Source organism: Lolium rigidum, chromosome 6, assembly GCF_022539505.1.
Source record: "Lolium rigidum isolate FL_2022 chromosome 6, APGP_CSIRO_Lrig_0.1, whole genome shotgun sequence".
In the NCBI taxonomy this organism is placed as follows: domain Eukaryota; kingdom Viridiplantae; phylum Streptophyta; class Magnoliopsida; order Poales; family Poaceae; genus Lolium; species Lolium rigidum.
In genome coordinates this window covers 192,047,473-192,060,573 of record NC_061513.1, presented here as the reverse complement: position 1 = coordinate 192,060,573, position 13,101 = coordinate 192,047,473, and the positions used below count along the sequence as shown (strand labels likewise).

Sequence of the window (13,101 nt, the reverse complement as noted above, 5' to 3'; positions counted from 1 at the left end):
AGGCGCGAGTGGGAGCTCACGGCCTAGGACTTCTTTGCCCTCGAAGAACAAGAACTACGACGTGCGGAGGCGGTGGTGGGGCACGCCGGGCCAGACCCCTTTCGGCCGTCCTGGAGCACATCCAGGTAGGCAACAACCCGCCGCCCTCGGACCACGTCTGGGCGCCACAGCGCATGGCATCATCCGCCTCTTCCTATTCGTCGGCATCAAGGGGGTTAGCTCGTTCTATCGCTGCGGAAGCGGTCTGGCGACAACAGTCGCTGGATCGTCATCCGTGACCGCGTCGCGACACCGTCGCATCCTCGCGGCCGCCTCCGCCTCGCGAAGCTGAAGAAGGAGGGGCACGACTAGGTTTCGCCGCCGCCAGAAGCCATGACGCAGATCGACCTCCAGAGCAATGACGACCTAGAGGAGTATCCTGACCAGCACATGGCCATGCACGCCTCCTTCGAGGAGGTGCCACCGGCGTCGCTGGAGTACACGTTCGCCCGGTCCAGGTGGGAAGCGAAGGAGGAGGAGCGCGGCGGTGGCAACGGGAGCACACGTCTGTTGGGCGACACGGGAGACGCCGACCTGGAAAGCAGCCGCGGCGGCGATCTCGGCTAGGGTACGAGCCGTGGCAGCGACAGCCAGGGAAGCAGTAGCGGCGCCCGTGGCCAGCAGAAGGACGACGGCGAGAACAACGGCGATGAGGACAACACCATCTTGTACCGCCGCCTTGACTGCTCTCCGCCATCTTTTTATATGTTAAATTCAGTATTTTATTTTTATATATGTAAAATTGGCCTAAATATGATCTGCATTCATCTAAATATGATTGAATTCGCTGGTTTGCTTTAATTTCTTTCAACTTTTGAACATTTTCCCAACCCATAAAATTTTCACCGCCGGCCGGCAAAACATCTCTGCCGGAGGCCGAATGGGGTGTGTGGGGGGAACAGGTAGGAAGAGAATTACAGACATGCAATTCAGCCGCCGTTCGATCGACCCGAGAACGAGCAAAGTCAACGAATCCAGTTAGTACATCGAACCGTTGCCTCCACGCAGCCACGCCGCCGCCTTCACTTCCCAATCCCCACGGACCACCACGCCTATCGAGACGAGATTCAGCCGATTTCCCACGCGACAGAACGCCGACGGGGAGGTCGAGGCGGCTGCGATGGCTCTGGAGGTGCCGCCGGAGGAGTCCAACCGGTGCGTGCGCGGGTGCTGCCGCAGCGCCGCCATCCCGCTCCACCTACCCGCCGCGTCCTTCTCCCTTCTCTCCCCCATCGCGCGAGGTAAGCTAACCCTGCCTGCCCCATGCTCACTTCTCCTCTTCCCTCATGTTCTGCCTTCTGAGGAATGGCGTGTGGCGATGGGTGGAGGGGAAATGCGATGATGATGTGACGCGACATGACGTGATGCGCCGTGCAGGGTCAGAGAGCACGGTGTACGAGGCGCGGCTTGGGGGCGAGCGCGCCGCGGCCAAGAAGCCCGTGCTGTCCACTTCCGACGACCTCGACAAGTTCCACTATCAGCTCCAGCTTCTATGGTCGGTAGTCTCTTATTTTTCACAAAATTCATCAAAGAGAACACAAAGTTCCATGTAAATGGAAAACAAATGGAATTTACTCCTCAGCTTTGGCTTATGCGGCTCATTTCAATGTCTCCCATCCAAAGTTTCCATCTGCCAATGCCGAACCTAAGTGCAAGTTCTTCTTTTGGCTGGTGCTTCACAGGAGAGTCCGTACGGTTGACTTGCTTGCCATGCTTGGTTGGCCACATGATCCCAGATGTCAGCTTTGTCTTTAGGCCCCCAAGAAATGTAACACACCTTCGTAAAGACTGCTCGTCCTTGGTTGCCGTTTGAAACCATGTGTAAACCTGGATGAGGGAGGTCAGGCTCTGCACACTGTGGTACATTTGGAAAGAGAACGAGTCTGTCACATTTTGAGTTGGCCATGCTGGCCTTTGAGGACATTAAGTAGCGCGTGTTGGCTTTTAGCCTTTTATGAAGCCCAGTCGACTGTGGGCATTGGTTAGTTTCGCCAATGTTTTTTTTTTGTTTTCTAGGGTTTAGGTACCTGTCTCTTTTTCTTCTTGATGAAAAGTCAGTCCTCCTGCTGGTTTGTTGAGAAAAAGTGAATACTAACACTTATTTTTCACATGACCAAATTATCCGTTATAAATTTGGGGCATTACGAGAGGAATGCTCCATGCAGCTATAGGCATGTCATTGGGAGGCATGGATGCATGGTAGTGGCCGAGGGGCGTGTGTGTTACCAGGGTTGGCTGCACTGCGTGAGGACTGCTGTAATTAGTGGAATTTTTTTTTGAGGGTAAAGTAATTGGTAGAATGGGTTTGAGTCACAGAGTTCAGTGATGGGATTGACTGACCACATTGGCTGTTGGGGTGGAGAGAAACGATGGGATAAATTTTGCTGCTAGGGTCAGTTTTAAGGTTTACGAAGGCCAGGATGGAAATTACTTTTGTATACGGACAATATATCTATCGATACACATAGCAATTATGCACTATATACATCTACCCCCATGACCCTGCGTGGATTCGTCATCCACCCCTGTGCGCCAACAGTTTGGGACATAAAAATGAGAATAAGTTGTTTCATAAAGAGCTCACACAACTGAAATGGCATCGGGACATTAAATTCTCGTAAAGATCCAAACTATTATGTAGGAAGCTGCACAGGCACATCTAACCATATATATCAGCACAGTACCTTTTTGTCGTCTTATATTTCTAGTTTACCATTATATTTTTATTTTCATTTCCCCTTCTAGGTCCTCTCATGGCCTAGAGATAGCACATGTAAATATGTGACACATCCCCTTTTTATTATATCTAAAGCAGTAGGAGACTCTCCTGCTGTAAGTTCTACAAAAATCCGTATATCCCAGACATACATGTCATTTTCTGGTTATCTCCTTCATGTATGAAAGGGTTGTTTTGTTAGTGGTCACTGGTCAGTGTCACATTGAACTTTTGGTTAGAAATGAGTTTTACATCCTGAAGAATTACTATTGCCAGGTTTCTAATTTATTTGATTAATTTGGGGATTACAATGCACATGCAGTAAGCTGGACCATCCAGGGTTGGCAAAACTGATTGCAGCACATGCACGTCCTCCAAATTACTTGATGTTCTTTGAATTCTTTGAGCCTCCAAACCTAGCAGACAAGATACATGTCGAGGAGTGGAGCCCTTCTATCCAGCAAGTGGTTAACATTGCCAGCTATCTAGGTCCTGCTTTGTCACAGTTCTACTTTTCCTCGAGATTGTGTTTTGGCGTGTATTTTTTTTTTTTTGCAGATGTTAGTAATTATATATTGGTTTAGCAAATAGAACTGGATTTGTAATCGAAGAACATGAGAGTAGAGTTTCACTAGGAACTGTTTTTAAAAGGTCTACATTGTCAGTAATCGCGCTTCTTTCTAAATTTCCATATAAGATCGGAATTATATATCTGTTTTGCTGACATGATTTAGTATGCCTACAAATTGTTGGACATAGGATCTCTTTTCTTGACTGGTGATTATTTTTAGTAGTTTCACCTCTTAGTATATCCAAGTGGTGAATAAATGATAAAATAATTGGTATCACTCACATGTAGCATTTATCGTCAAGTAAAATAATTTCGTACTTTCACTTGCACTCCTTTTTAACCCTGGTACTTTTGGAAGGTTTTACACATCCCTGTTTACTACTGTGCAATTTTGTATGTACTTATCATTCTGGTGTGGTGCTTCTAGTAAAAAGGCATGCATGCAATACCTATGTTAAGCATGAATTCGTTGTAATGCTAATTGGACTGAAACATAATATGATCTTCATGCCATATAAAATGCAAAGATGATGATAAGCTAAAGTTAAAGTCAATGACTGACTCAATGGACCAAGCAGTGGTGCTAATTATAGAAGCACAAATATATTTTTCTAATTCAGAAATAGTAATGCATGGCTGAATTTTCTTTATTCTTGCAGGTATGTCTTGCTGCATCCTAATCTTAGTTGGATGTTCGCTCTTGGAAAACACCGAGTTACCAATTTAAAATTGCTTTTCACTGTACTGTTACAGCAAAGACTCTCCAATACCTACAAATCCTTGGGATAGTACACAGGGATATAAAACCAGCAAATATTTTGGTATGTTCCTTGCTTTTTTCTTTTATCGATGTGTCAGAATCTTGAATTGTATTCTTTGAACACATAATGATTTTCTTATCTCTGTTCCATTTATTGATTTTTATGATTCTGTACAGCTAGATAAAGATCTCCTTCCACGACTAGCAGATTTTGGCTTGGCTATGTACCAGAAGGATATTAAAAGCATTTCAGTTGAAAACTGGAAATCATCTGGCAAGCCTACTGGTGGTTTCTATAAAAAGAATATGGTTGGAACACTAATTTACATGGCACCAGAAATTTTGAGAAAGGATTTACATACAGAAAAATCAGATGTGTATAGCTTTGCAATATCATTAAAGTAAGACATTTCTCTTATGTAATTAGTATTTAATACATATAGGCTCTATCTCATCTTTTCTATCAGAAAACTACAGTACAAACTACAGAAGATGTGAAATCTTTGTATGCCATTTTTAACCTTTTGGCAGAGTGCTTCAACTGCTGTCGCTTCACACATTTAAGACCGCTCGTTTCATCTGTAATTCCACATCTAGGATGATGCCACATCTCTATTGTAGGGAGTGGCATATCCCACATAGATACATGATGCGTAGACAGTTCTGCTAGATGTCACATACCATGTCCAACATGTATTGAGTGTTGGGTACTGCCATTTGCATGACAGTTCTGTGACATACAGTGAATTAGGGCTATGTTCACACTGTATCCAGAGGTATAACTATTAGTGAAACTTGATATATTGTATTTCCAGTATTGCATTCTCTTTTGATTTTACATAAGACATTTGGTTTTATCTTTATTTTTTATTTGGATGCTTATTTAATGTTATATATGTATGCTCTTTAATTTTTTAGGAAATTAGGTAATAACCTGAAAACAAAACTAAATCACGGTAACAAATAGAGATGTTGCAAAAATCTTTGGTTTGAAAATAGCGTTGCAAGATATCTTACCGTGGAAATGACATTACAGTTATTTTGCCATCAGTTGGATGCTGAAAAGTAGAAACATCATTTCTATCCGTCTGGTGTTTTTGTATCTTTGCACCTATATGTGATTTATTTGGAGTCAAATTTTCATCCACCCATAAGGGGCTATTCTCATACTTCCGTACCTATTTTTATCCCTTCCCTACTTTGATTTCCCTGGACAGTTTTGCTGTAGAAATTTTGTTGTCACCTTTTGGACAGAATGATAGTTCATATTCCATAATAAAAGATATCTGCATATTTGTGTTTTTAGATGTTGCCCCCTAATTTACCCTTTAATTTTATCATTTCACAGTGAGCTTCTTACTGGTGTGGTGCCTTACACAGACCTGCGAGCTGAAGCACAGGTGCATTTTTTTCCTTGTTCAATAGCTGCACGCATCATGTTGTCGCTAATTTTTACAAACATTAAGCCAGCATTATACGATGGACAATTTTGTGTTGTCTACATGATTGCTTTGGCATTCTATCAAATTTGAAATTGAAATTTTCGGATTATGATTTCATGCTAATCTAACATGCAAACGTGCCAGTCAGTATAAAACTCTGAAATGTGTAGAGTAAATCATATAATGGATTCCTAAATTTGGGGTGCGGTCAAATCAACCCATAATGTTGCAAGTTATACATTCTCACCTAACAACTTGTTTATGTGACCAGTCGCATTTCTGAAGCTTCCCAGCCTGTCTAGTTTTGCTTGTATGGTAGGTTGACCCTGCTCAGCATGGCATTCATGTTGTCGCTAATTTTATAAACATTAAGCCAGCATTGTACTATGGACAATTTTGTGTTGTCTATATGATTGCTTTGGCATTTATCAAATTTGAAATTTAAATTTTCGGTTTTATGATTTCATGCTTATCTAACATGCAAAAGTGCCAGTCAGTACAAAACTCGAAAATGTGTAGAGTAAATCATATAGTGGATCCTGAACTTGTGGTCCGGTCAAATCAACCCATAGTGTTGTACTCCCTCCGATCCTAAAAAACTGTCAGACATGCAATTTTGCAAATAAACCCTCAGTCTTTTTTTTCTTATCAACCCGCACTCCCCTGTGGAAATCGCAGTCAACTCGAGAGCCTGGCGTGTGGCGTGCTGGTGCTGGCCAGCTAGCTTGCAAGTGGACGGGTCACATGCATGCTCAGTTAATTTCCGGTGTGGACCATGTACCACGCATGCATGTGCCCAACGGTAGCCATCAAATTGATTAATTTAAAATGGGTTAGTTATAAAATGTAATTAGACTGGTTTCCGACACTTTTTTAGGATCGGAGGGAGTAAGTTATATATTATCACCTAACAACTTATCTATGCGGTTAGCCGCATTTCTGAAGCTTCCCCAGCCTGTCTAGTTTTGTGTATATGGTAGGCTGACCCCGTTAAGCATGGCATGAGTTTGTGTGTATAACAGGCGCGCTGAGGGAAATACTGATTAGTTTGATCCATCTTGAAAAGAGAACCTTTTGAAGCCGAGTTGTCCATCAGCCACCATTCTTTACCCTGCGAAAGCTAAGCATTAGTTAGGTCCAGGGTCCAGAAGTGCTCTCTGCTAACTTTTCCAACAAGTACCTTTGATTTTGTCCAGGACTGGGCAAGGTCACCATACCATATGGGCAAAAGTTACGCAAGTTTAGCTGCTTTCAGATCCGCGACGAATAACTTAAATAAGTTGTCTGGTGAAAATGCTACGGGCGGCAGTCCTGACTGGCATCGGTTTCATTCCGGAGTGCATGCAATGATAGTCTTGGATAAGATATACAATGCACATGTTCATGGAATTTTTGACCACATCACACTAGTCTTGAGACCATACCATAATTATAGTCATCTTTAGCCGAGATGTGCATTTATGTTCTCTGCAAATGAAGGCTCACTCTATCTTTCTTTAGGCACACACCGTTCTTGAAATGACTTACACCGAACAGCAACTTACATCAGCTGTTGTTTCTCAAGGATTGCGCCCTGCTCTTGCCCTTCCAGAGTCGGGCTCTCCGCCGAGTTTCTTGTCACTTATTCAGCGCTGCTGGGACCCTGATCCCAAACAGAGACCATCATTTGAGGATATCATTCAAGAGTTAAATGCAATACAGAAGCACTTAGTTGCATATTCTTGCCCTCCACCATCTTGTTCTGTGAACATGAGTCAAAATGGCAACGCGGAAGTACACCATTATCAAGAAGCATTAAACTGGTTCAACCAAGGGGAGCTGTTCACAAAGAAAGCAAAAAAATTAGAACATACTGTGAATCCTTGGTCTGATTATTTTGATCAGTCCTCTGTCTCTATGTATCGTCCAACTTTAAGTTGGGGATCTTTTGCAACATGTGGGCGAAGAGAAACAATGGAAGATACTCATTTTATGCTTCCCTGCATGTCTGAAGAAAAAGACGTGCATTCGTTTGGCATCTTCGATGGACACAGAGGTTCAGTGTTCATCAGGTATTATGTTTTGATTTCTACAAGGTTTTGAATTTGCCTAATTACACAATAATTCTTACAGGTGCGGCTGCTGCTGAGTTTTCTGTCCGAGCAGTTCCTGGATTTCTGAAGCAATTTGGCCACACCAGGTTCGGGTTAAACGCAAACTATCTGGATCATTTTTTTCTCTTCTAAAATATTCATGGAGTTCTTGTTCTGTTTAGTCCAACTGATGCCCTTGTAGAAGCATTTATGAAGAGCGACACAGCATTTAGAGAAGAATTAATTATTCACCAGAAGTCAAAAAGGATTATACAGAAAGACTGGCATCCTGGTTGCACAGCAGTGACAGCACTGATAGTGAGAAACAAGCTTTTTGTAGCAAATGCTGGTGATTGCCGCGCAATTCTGAGCCGTGCTGGCAAACCATTTCCCATGACTAGGGTTGGCATCAATTCTCCTTTTCCCCTTATAGTACAGATTAGCGTATAATGCAACTTTCTTTTTGTTTATGTTGATAGGATCATGTTGCTAGTTGCGCTAAGGAAAGAGAGCGTGTTATAAAGGAAGGGACTGAAGTCAGATGGCAAATAGATACATGGCGAGTCGGTGCAGCTGCCCTTCAGGTGCTCACATTGTTTTGTTTTTTCTGACATGTACACTTGAGTGCACTGAACCGAATAACTTGCAGTTAGTAACAAATATCTTTGCATAGCAGAAACGCCTACTACAACTTATCTAAAAGACTAAAGATCAAGGTTTTAAATTGCGTTTTCGCGGCTTTGTGATGAGTTCCAACCTATAGCTATGGTAGTTAATATGGAAGCTATTTTGAATAGCGTTTTGATAAAAAAAGTAAGATACAGATGCTTTTTTCCTTCTCATTCTTGTTTTGGCTTCCTTTTTTTTTGGGTGGGTTTCATATATAGCCTACCCCAACTTGCTTGGGAAAAAAGGCTTTGATGTTGTTGTTGTTGTACAGATGTCAAAAAATCAATAATTACACATTCAAAACCTTGTTAAAATGTATGTAATTTTCACTTTGGATGTACAAATTAGCTTTTTACAAGACCTAGCATATAGCATGATTAATGCTTTGAACTTACGCATTTGAAGTCATGGGAGTTCCATACACCGTGTAGCCCAGTTTTGCATAGATATATTACCGGATTAGTAGCTTCATATATGTGACTGAATTAATTCAGCTGTATGCGCCCACAAGTTTACTTCTATAAAGTTCTATGCCCTGACTCCAATATAAGTTGGGATTAAGCATTTCTGGAATTCTGGTTGTTAATTAAGTTGAAGGAAACATTCAAGGGCAAATGTACTGTGACCCCACCTATCTTGTTTATACTTAATACTATATAATAGCCTCTTACACTGTTCTAGTAATTCAGAGTCAGATGATTATGCACATAATTCTACAGTAAAAAAGCATATACTACATCTTCTCTACACATATAATGCAACTCCCAGCAATTTGTCCATGGCTGCAGCAGAACTAGTAAGATTTGACTATGTTATGCTTGCAAATGATTCACCTTGTATCTTTAAAACCAACATGGAGGGTCTATTAGAAGACTTCTGAGATGCAAGCCTAACTTGATGAAGATTATTCTATTCCTCTTTGCACTAAGATTAGCCAACTTGATAAACTAAGGCAAGATCATTTCTTCATCCTTTTTATGCTTATAAATGATGTGTCTCAACTTCTTTAGAAATATTTTCGAAAATATGTATAGTTGAAAGGAAGGAGTGTCTCTTCTTGACAGGTCACCAGGTCAATTGGTGATGATGACCTAAAGCCAGCAGTGACTGCATTGCCTGAGATTATTGAAACTGATTTATCCACTGATGACGAGTTCCTGGTTTGTCCCTTTTATCTTTACTTATTTTGTTGTTCTTCAGTTTGTCATCCTACATAAGTGTGATACATTTCTATAATGCATTAAATTATGAACCATGAACCTTGATGATCGCGGAATATCTAGTATTCGTGTTTGAGTAAGTTCCAATGGTTGCACAGAAATATAGCATCCATCAGTAACTTCATTGATCTTTATAGGTTATGGCTAGCGATGGACTGTGGGATGTGGTAGGCAACGAGGATGTCCTATCCATCATCAGGGACACAGTGAAAGAGCCTGGAATGTGCTCCAAGAGGCTGGCTACGGAGGCCGCGTCGCGGGGCAGCAAAGACAACATCACTGTCATCGTTGTCTTCCTTCGCCCCGTCTCCACGGCAGAGAGAATATACTAGCCAATTAACCCTTGTGAGAAACTTGCATAGCTATCCCACTGTCATCCCAGATTCTGTAATCAATACGGTCAACAGATAAAAACCACATATCCATACACATACAAATTGGTCACTCTGTATTGGGCCAGAAAGAATAAATGATTATGCATTTCATTTCTTCAAGTTTTTTTTTTGTAATGCCACTTTATTACCATTTGTATACCAAGCTTACAAGCTAAAGGAGTACTTGTACTCTTTCATGTATGAACTCAATAAATGGATTTTTCCTCTTTTGAGAACTCGACGTGTGACTCACTTCCCCTCATGAAAATTGTAAAGATATTGATTGGCCTCGTTATATTTCTGTTGTAACTTGTACACTTGTATATATATCTCATACATTGATGAAGTCTGCACAACAAGTCTACACAGCAATAATGCATATAAAGGGACCATGTGATACACTTTTTTTTTTGCGGGAAGACCACGGGATACACGTGGTAAGCAATCAAAAAATAATGCATGTAGGGTAACTGTACACAACGTCATATAAACAAATGACTCTGGCCTTACACGGGATAAGCTCACCAACAACAAATACACAGGAAACCTATCACTAGCTTTTTACATGAGCAAAATAGTTTTGAGAACCACCAGACGTAGAATGCATTCAGAGAACCTCGACCTGGACTTCGGCAAACTGAGAGAACCTCGACCTGGATCTTGACAGACTGAGAGAACCTTGACCCAGACTTCCACAAATTGAGATCACCAGAGACAGGTCAAGTTTCTCTTCTGAATTCTGGCGGCAACAGCTGCAGGCAGGCTTACAGCGATGACTGTATAAGCCATATGAACCATCCATCTGAAATGTAGGAGAAGAAAAGGTTGAAATAATGTAGTGTTACGGCTGGGGTACACCTGTTGATGGGTGCATGTTTTTTAACCTTCTAGAGAACCTAAAACGTTCACTCAAACAACAGTTTGCTACAAGAAAGTGACACCACCAACACGAAGGTAGTTTTCCAGCATTGACGGGCAAATTATAATTTGTACTCTCAAGTATTTGTGTGCACATGAAGTTGACTCTTCTTGCCTGCTTTGGCCAAATCAGGTGTGAGCTGTTGTCCTCCTTTTGTTGCAAGACACCATTTCCTATTCTTGTATGGTCGTTGCTTTATTTATAAAGCGGGGTGAAAACCTATTTCGAGGATTAAAAGAAACCCTGGTAGAGATCTTCCTTGACTCGTCAACTTAAGCAATATGACACGTCTTGCTTACCTGTAACTTTAGGCCTACTCTTGTTAATTATGACAATATTATGGCAGCTGGCAACAGAGCTGGACTTATCCATCCATGACAACACTCTAGATTTGTCTAATGGATGTGACACAGATTCCAAACGAGACACTGATGTTTACACAAACGCAACCATGACCAGTGAAAAAAAAAGAGAGGAAGCCACATAACAGTAAATAGTTTGTCGATCCCAACCTTCTTCTTCTCTTGCATGCTCATGTATGTGTGACTAGTAATGGCCGCCTGGCTTCATCTCCCGATCCTTTTCTGAAGTAGGCATATAGCAACAACTGTATGACCCCCAAGACAGTGCCAATCCCATTCGGAATCTGTAATTGTGCAAAGTAACAGGAAGGAAGGAACCAAATGCACATGATGTTAGACATCCTTCCAAGCAAGAGCTACGACCGGCAATAGAAAAGTGGATCTTACATATATGAAGAAATCATCCAGCAACGCTCCATATGCGAAAAATGACGCGCTCATCAGGGACATGGACAGTGACAAGTAGAAGGGCATGTACTCGACGCTCTTCGTCTTGATCACCAAATTCTGTCAAACACACACACACACACACACACACACCAGAAAAGAAAACAGGGATCATTACCAAGTAAAATTGCAGAACCCACCCTGCAGCTGATTATACGCCAGATAGGATCATGAATTGCGAACTTAGTGGGGCTACTTGTAAAAGAACAAGTACTCACGATGATTGACAAAGGGGACGCGAACATGCAAATAAGGGACGCGACGCTGAGATAGCCGACGAATGTCTGCCGAGGTTTGTGATCGAATATTGCCATACTGACATACACAATGAGGCCCAATGCGCAGAACACGCCCAGGAGCAGCATGGATACCTTCAGCTGCAGCAGGAAACCACGAGTTACACAGGACGCGCAAGGCAGAAGAAACAATTCTCTTTTCTGCGGGGAAGGCGGAAGAAAGTAGAGCAAATGAAAAGTGGTGGGCACCAACCCTCTTCTTGGCGTCGGCGTACGCGATGAATACCGCGGTGTATGCGAGCTGGAATGCTGCGCCGATGGTGTTGACGGTGGCGAGTAGGACGACGCCGTAGGAGACGAAGGGGAGGGCGTACCATACGCAGATGAGGCAGTTGAGTAGCGAGTAGATGTAGGGCATGGCCGAGAATTGCTCCGTCGACCCATTCCGGACGATCCTCCTGAAAGTCGGCCTGGAATCAACAGCAGCGGCGCCTTAGCATTGGATCGGTCGAGCCAAGAAGGAATCGGGTCGAAATCGAAAGGGGGACACTTACAGCGGGGAGACGAAGAGCACGAATGCAAAGATGTTCCCTGCAAGACAAGAGAAGATTGCGCGGCGGAAATGTCAAATCCGGCCAACTTTCTAATAAGAAGTACAGTAGAGCAGAGAGAATGGAAGGTGTGGTAGCAAGTACCTGCAATTCCTGCCCCATAGCAGCAGAGCTCGTGGTAGGAGGAGGCTCCCGCCAAGCCGAGAGGAGCCATCAGTGCAAGGATGATGGATCCCGATCCGCTGACGCTCCCCGCCGCCGTCCTCCGATCCCCCGCCACTCCAACAGCCGAGGGAAGCAGATGCCTGAGTGTGGGTTCTTTCTTTCTTCCAGAGCTGGATGATATACCACCACTACCGGCAGCAGCAGCTAGCCGGCTCCACCACCAACTGGGAAAGAGCTGACCCGTAGAGTTTTCTTCCTCCTCCTCCTTCGACTCGTTCCTAGTTGTTGAGAAGAAAAATAAGAACGTGGGAAGCAAGATGGGATATCCTGCGATTTTGTTCGACTGCCCGGTCGGTCGGGGGTTCACGGCGATGATGGCGATGGCAGGGCAAGGGGCCGCCCGGTCTGATCCATTTGCCATGGCACGGGACGGGACAGTGTTGCGAGCACGGGCGGCGCGGCCTCACCCGACACGACACGACACGCCACACCACGCGCGCGCGGAACCGTGGACCTCAACAGCACATCAGCTGACCCATCTTCCCCGTCGGTTTCCAA

General features: G+C 43.4%; 2 protein-coding genes across 5 annotated transcripts; one reads left to right on the top strand and one right to left on the bottom strand.

Annotated features, from left to right (window-relative positions):
* The first annotated feature begins 950 nt into the window (after positions 1-950).
* Positions 951-10,099, top strand: LOC124666071 (protein kinase and PP2C-like domain-containing protein). 4 transcript variants are annotated; one of them, XR_006990796.1, is made up of 12 exons: positions 951-1,280; positions 1,417-1,534; positions 3,078-3,244; positions 4,080-4,147; positions 4,264-4,487; positions 5,435-5,486; positions 7,029-7,563; positions 7,641-7,707; positions 7,783-8,002; positions 8,080-8,184; positions 9,139-9,221; positions 9,334-9,423. XR_006990796.1 is itself a non-coding variant. In XM_047203414.1 (12 exons), the coding sequence occupies exons 1-12, from the start codon at positions 1,160-1,162 to the stop codon at positions 9,819-9,821; spliced, it is 1,968 nt and encodes a 655-aa protein (XP_047059370.1). In that variant the 5' UTR covers positions 953-1,159; the 3' UTR covers positions 9,822-10,099. The 4 variants fall into 4 exon arrangements, 2 of the variants coding, with proteins under 2 accessions (XP_047059371.1, XP_047059370.1); XR_006990797.1 differs by having other exon boundaries at positions 9,129-9,221; positions 9,334-9,348; XM_047203414.1 differs by lacking the exon at positions 9,139-9,221 and adding an exon at positions 9,627-10,099 and having other exon boundaries at positions 953-1,280; positions 9,334-9,429.
* A 126-nt stretch (positions 10,100-10,225) lies between these two features.
* Positions 10,226-12,847, bottom strand: LOC124666073 (bidirectional sugar transporter SWEET2a). The gene is made up of 7 exons (XM_047203416.1): positions 12,523-12,847; positions 12,382-12,418; positions 12,081-12,297; positions 11,810-11,968; positions 11,532-11,651; positions 11,295-11,428; positions 10,226-10,665 (listed from the first exon to the last, which is right to left on the bottom strand). The coding sequence occupies exons 1-6, from the start codon at positions 12,590-12,592 to the stop codon at positions 11,315-11,317; spliced, it is 717 nt and encodes a 238-aa protein (XP_047059372.1). The 5' UTR covers positions 12,593-12,847; the 3' UTR covers positions 10,226-10,665; positions 11,295-11,314.
* Between the last annotated feature and the right edge of the window lie 254 nt (positions 12,848-13,101).